The sequence below is a fragment of the Triticum aestivum genome, chromosome 3D, assembly GCF_018294505.1.
Source record: "Triticum aestivum cultivar Chinese Spring chromosome 3D, IWGSC CS RefSeq v2.1, whole genome shotgun sequence".
Taxonomy (NCBI): Eukaryota; Viridiplantae; Streptophyta; class Magnoliopsida; order Poales; family Poaceae; genus Triticum; species Triticum aestivum.
Genome location: NC_057802.1, coordinates 86,266,014 through 86,270,568, shown reverse-complemented (window position 1 = coordinate 86,270,568; position 4,555 = coordinate 86,266,014). Strand labels below are relative to the sequence as shown.

General features: G+C 50.6%; 1 protein-coding gene across 1 annotated transcript; it reads right to left on the bottom strand.

Moving 5' to 3' along the window:
* Positions 1 to 429: 429 nt before the first annotated feature.
* Positions 430 to 1,298, bottom strand: LOC123074213 (uncharacterized). Its single transcript, XM_044497107.1, has one exon. It carries the CDS (start codon positions 1,138 to 1,140, stop codon positions 754 to 756), a length of 387 nt encoding a protein of 128 aa, XP_044353042.1. The 5' UTR covers positions 1,141 to 1,298; the 3' UTR covers positions 430 to 753.
* Positions 1,299 to 4,555: the final 3,257 nt, after the last annotated feature.

The window sequence follows — 4,555 nt, the reverse complement described above, 5'->3', positions numbered from 1 at the left end:
TCAGTCTCTCAAGCCGGCCAATGGCGGACCGGCAGCGAACGACACAGAGTTGAATCAAATGGTGATGACGTTGGATGTGTTAATCCTCTTTATAATAAACTACTAGGATTACTTAGTACTCCCTCCGTTTTAAAATAAGTGACTCAATTTTATACAAAGTTAGTATAAAGTTGAGTCATTTATTTTGGGACGGAGGGAGTAACTTTGTACAAAACGGAGGGAGTACTTATCAGGAGGGGGTCGACAGGTAGGCAAAGTCCCATGGGTTAATTATTGGTGAAGACGACGTGCAGTGATGCAATCCACGGTGACCGGAGAAACATCAATCAGTGATCATTTTTGCAACTCGCAAGCATCTGAATTTGACAATCGACTGTGATTCCACCGCAGAGTTGGATTCAGCGTAACCAACACCTTGCAGTAAAACACTGATGAGCAAACCGAAACTGAAATCATCAGCACAACCAAATTATTTTTGTACATTCATCATTCATCAGGTGCTACTGCTAGCTAGTTTTGCTTCAGAACTAGTGAGATTAAGTAAGCAGTCCCATCTCCATGGAATAATCAAGTTCAGGAGGGTCTGAAGGGGCGCTGTCCTAAATATTACCGGCCTCTTCTTGTCTAATGGTGTACAGTAACGATCAACCGGACAGACAAAACAAACGAAAGCGTATGTACAGCTGTACACAGACAGCGCGTCTCCCATGGCTCCGGCCGGCGAGCTGAGCCTGAGCTGCTCGGCTCCGCGCTCTACGGCTTGGCGTCGCCGTCGCGCGCGGCGGAGGCGAGGCGGGAGGCGATGGCGGAGTGGTACATGGCGTCGTGGAAGCTCTCCGTCTCCATCATCCGCACCCGCAGCTGCCGCGCCTTCTCCTCCGTCAGCACCCCGAACCGCCTCGCCCCCGCTGCACCGCCTGCAGCAGCCCGCTCCTCCTCCGACACCGGTGCAGGCGCCGGCTGGGCGTCGATGTAGTCTGGCTGGCCCGACCACCCCAGCAGCGGCGCCCACCACTTCCCGTCGGCGCCGCGGAACCTGGCACCTCCGGTGGCCGCGGCTGCGCACGAGTAGGGCCGGCCGGCGCCCGGCGCCGCGGGGCGGGCGGAGAACGTGGCCGCGGGTCCCGATGCTAACGCCATTTGATCACTGATTCGCGCCGCGCCGCGAGAGGAAGAATAAGAATCGGAGGATTCGCGGGTGGGTTTAATTCGCAGCCGAGAGTAGACGAGAGGAGATGGATTGGCTTGGCTTGGCTTCGTTGCTTCTGCTGAGAAAAGGTGGTGGGATGGAAGCGAGAATGGTGGTGGGGTTATAAAGCGGGGGAGGGGGAACGGGAACGGGTGGATAAGGTTCGCGCCGCGGGCTGGGCGAGGAATGGGATGGGGCACGCGGCACGCATCGCACGGGGCGATCTGTCGCTCGCTTTCACGGTGGGGGGTGTGTGTGCGCGCCCGTGACTGCGGGCGCGTGCCCGCTTTTTGGAAGAGATGTTCCGCAACTTCGCCGGCGAGTCCGGTCCGAGGTTGCGGAGCGAGAGCGAGCGTCGTAGACGAAGAGTCGAAGTATGCGAAAGTAAAAGTGACACAGGGAGATAGAGGAGACCAGCTTTATTAATCAATGATCAGGTGTTACAATGATGGCTCCTCGTTGCTTTATATAGGGGGTAGGTGGTCAAGGGATAAGTACCCACTTAACGTAAAGTGGGGGAACGGGAGGGGCTAGCCCCGTGCGATACGCACGAGGCCGCCGCCACACTCGGTCGCCCCGGTTTCCCAACACTCCCCCTTGGGTAATTATCCGTATATCCATGCCTCAAAACTCCGAAAAACCCAGTGGGAAAAAAATGTGGAGAAAGAGCACACAGTATACGTTGTTGTATTGCACGAATTGCCTCGTCAAAAACCTCGTGTGAGAAACATCAGGAAAACTCACTCAAGGGAAAAAGAGTACAATCCACTCAACCATCAAGTTGAGTACTCGATCATCAGGATTGAGGTTTTAGCGACGAGTTTGTGAAGTTTCTCCCCCTGAACCTTGCATCTCTCTAAGTCTCATCATACCGATTCCACGCACACACCTCTCTAAGGTTGATGCCGGTAATGATTTAGTGAACATATCAGCAAGATTGTCACATGACTTAGTATGCAAAACTCTCACCTCGTTCAACTGTTGCAGCTCATGCGCATAGAAGAACTTGGGACTAATATGCTTTGTGAGGTTACTCTTCACATAACCCATCTGGACTTGTGCAACACAAGCAGCATTATCTTCATAGATAATGGTAGGGGTTTGTACGGTGTTCAGCCCACATGTCTGCTGAATGTGGCCGATCATCCGCCGAAGCGATACACACTCTTTTGACGCTTCGAATAATGCCATGATTTCCGAGTGGTTCGTGGAAGTCGACACAAGTGTTTGCTTGGACGATTTCCAGGAAAACGCAGTTCCACCACAAAGGAAAACATATCCAGTCTGCGATTTGCAATCATGCGGGTCCGACAGGTACCCAGCATCGGCATAGCCTATAATAGATAGGTCTTGATTCCTCTTATAAAATAGACCAAGATCTTTGGTCCCTTGCAGGTAACGGAAGACGTCCTTGACACCTTTCCAATGTCTTTTGGTAGGTTCAGAACTGTACCGAGCAAGCAAACTGACGGCGAACGCAATGTCTGGCCGTGTACAATTTGCGAGGTACATGAGTGCTCCAACTGCACTCAGGTAAGGAACCTCTGGTCCCAGAGTTTCCTCCCCCTCTTCCTTTGGCCTGAACGGGTCCTTGTCTGGCTGTAAAGATCTTCCGACCATCGGGGTCTTAGAAGGATATGCCTTATCAAATCCAAATCTTTCCAACACCTTCTGGGTGTAGGCCGACTGGTGCACTAGAATCCCATCAGGGGAATGTTCAAGTTGCAGACCTAGACAGAACTTGGTTTTACCCAAATCCTTCATCTCGAATTCCGACATCAGGTAGGAACTCGCTTCCTCAATATCCTCAGGTGTACCGATTATGTTTAAATCGTCTACGTACACCGAGATTATACAGAATCCATCTTGGGATCGCCGTATAAAAACACATGGGCAATCTTTATTGCTCGTGTAGCCCTTCTCATGAAGGAAATCACTTAAGCGATTGTACCACATTCTACCAGACTGTCTGAGTCCGTACAGTGCCTTTTGAAGTTGAACACTGTATAGACCCCTATTTGCTCTATCATGGTTCGGAACAGGGATACCTTCTGGAACCTTCATGTATATGTTCGAATCCAAGTTACCATATAGGTAAGCAGTGACAACATCCATTAGTTTCATTTTCAAGCCCATGTTTACTGCCATCGAGATCAAGTATCTAAAGGTAACTCCATCCATGACTGGGGAATAAGTCTCCTCAAAATCGACACCTGGTCGATGAGTGAACCCTTGAGCAACGAGCCTTGCTTTGTACCGTACTACCTTATTATTTTCATCTCTCTTTCGAACAAAAACCCACCTATGGCCAACAGGGCGAATGTGGGGAGGAGTTCGACAAACTGGTCCAAACACCTTCCTTTTGTTGAGAGATAATAATTCGGCAGTAATTGCCTGCTGCCAATCTTTCCAATCCGACCTTTTCTTGCAATCAGCGAGCGTGTTAGGCTCAGGGTCAAGATCTATGATTGAGGCAATTTTCGTAGCAAAGTTGATGTCGACAATCACCGTTGCTCGGTTCAGGGACTCCCCCGTATAAATATAATTTATGGCCATTTCGTCATGGAGCGCATCAGGCGCAAACACTTGCTCTACCAAATTTCCCATTATGGGAGCAAGGTCCTTTAGATTTCCCGCGCCGATGTGTGCGCTCACATCTCCGCTGGGTGTTTCCCCTATGGGAAAGTTTAAGTCCGGAATTTCGTGCACTGAATTTTCCGTACTTGTGCCAGGTCTCGACTGGCTCCCCGTTTCAATTTGGGGTACTTTGGTGACAGGCTGTGATAAATCTCTCTTATCCTTTTTCGTCGGGCGTCCCCGAGTACTTGGGATTTGAGAAGCCGGATTTCTCGTCCTTTTAGGCCTTTGGACGGGAGCGGGCATACCATCATTTTTCTTCGGTATTTCAACCCTTTCCGGTGCATTGCGCGCGTGCACATGCGATTTTGTCACAGTCTTTAAGTCACTAAAGTGGTCGGGCAGTTGATTTGCTAAAGACTGCAAATCTATTATCTTCTGGACTTCTCTCTCAGTCTCAGCAGTGCGCGGGTCATGAGCGTGGATCCCTGTGGCTTGCCACGTGATTTCTCGACTTTTAGCATCAAGGGGTTGATTCTCTCCCCCTAAAGTCGGGAAAAGATCCTCGTCAAAAATGCAATCAGCAAAACGAGCCGTGTGACAGTCTCCTGTCATGGGGTCCAGATACCTGATTATGGACACAGTCTCATAACCAACGTATATCCCCGACTTACGGAGCGGGCCCATCGCCGATCGCTGAGGGGGTGGTATTGGTACATATACCTGCCAACCGAACCTACGAAGGTGGGAAATTTTCGGTGCCGACCCTTGCGCAAGTTGAACAGGAGA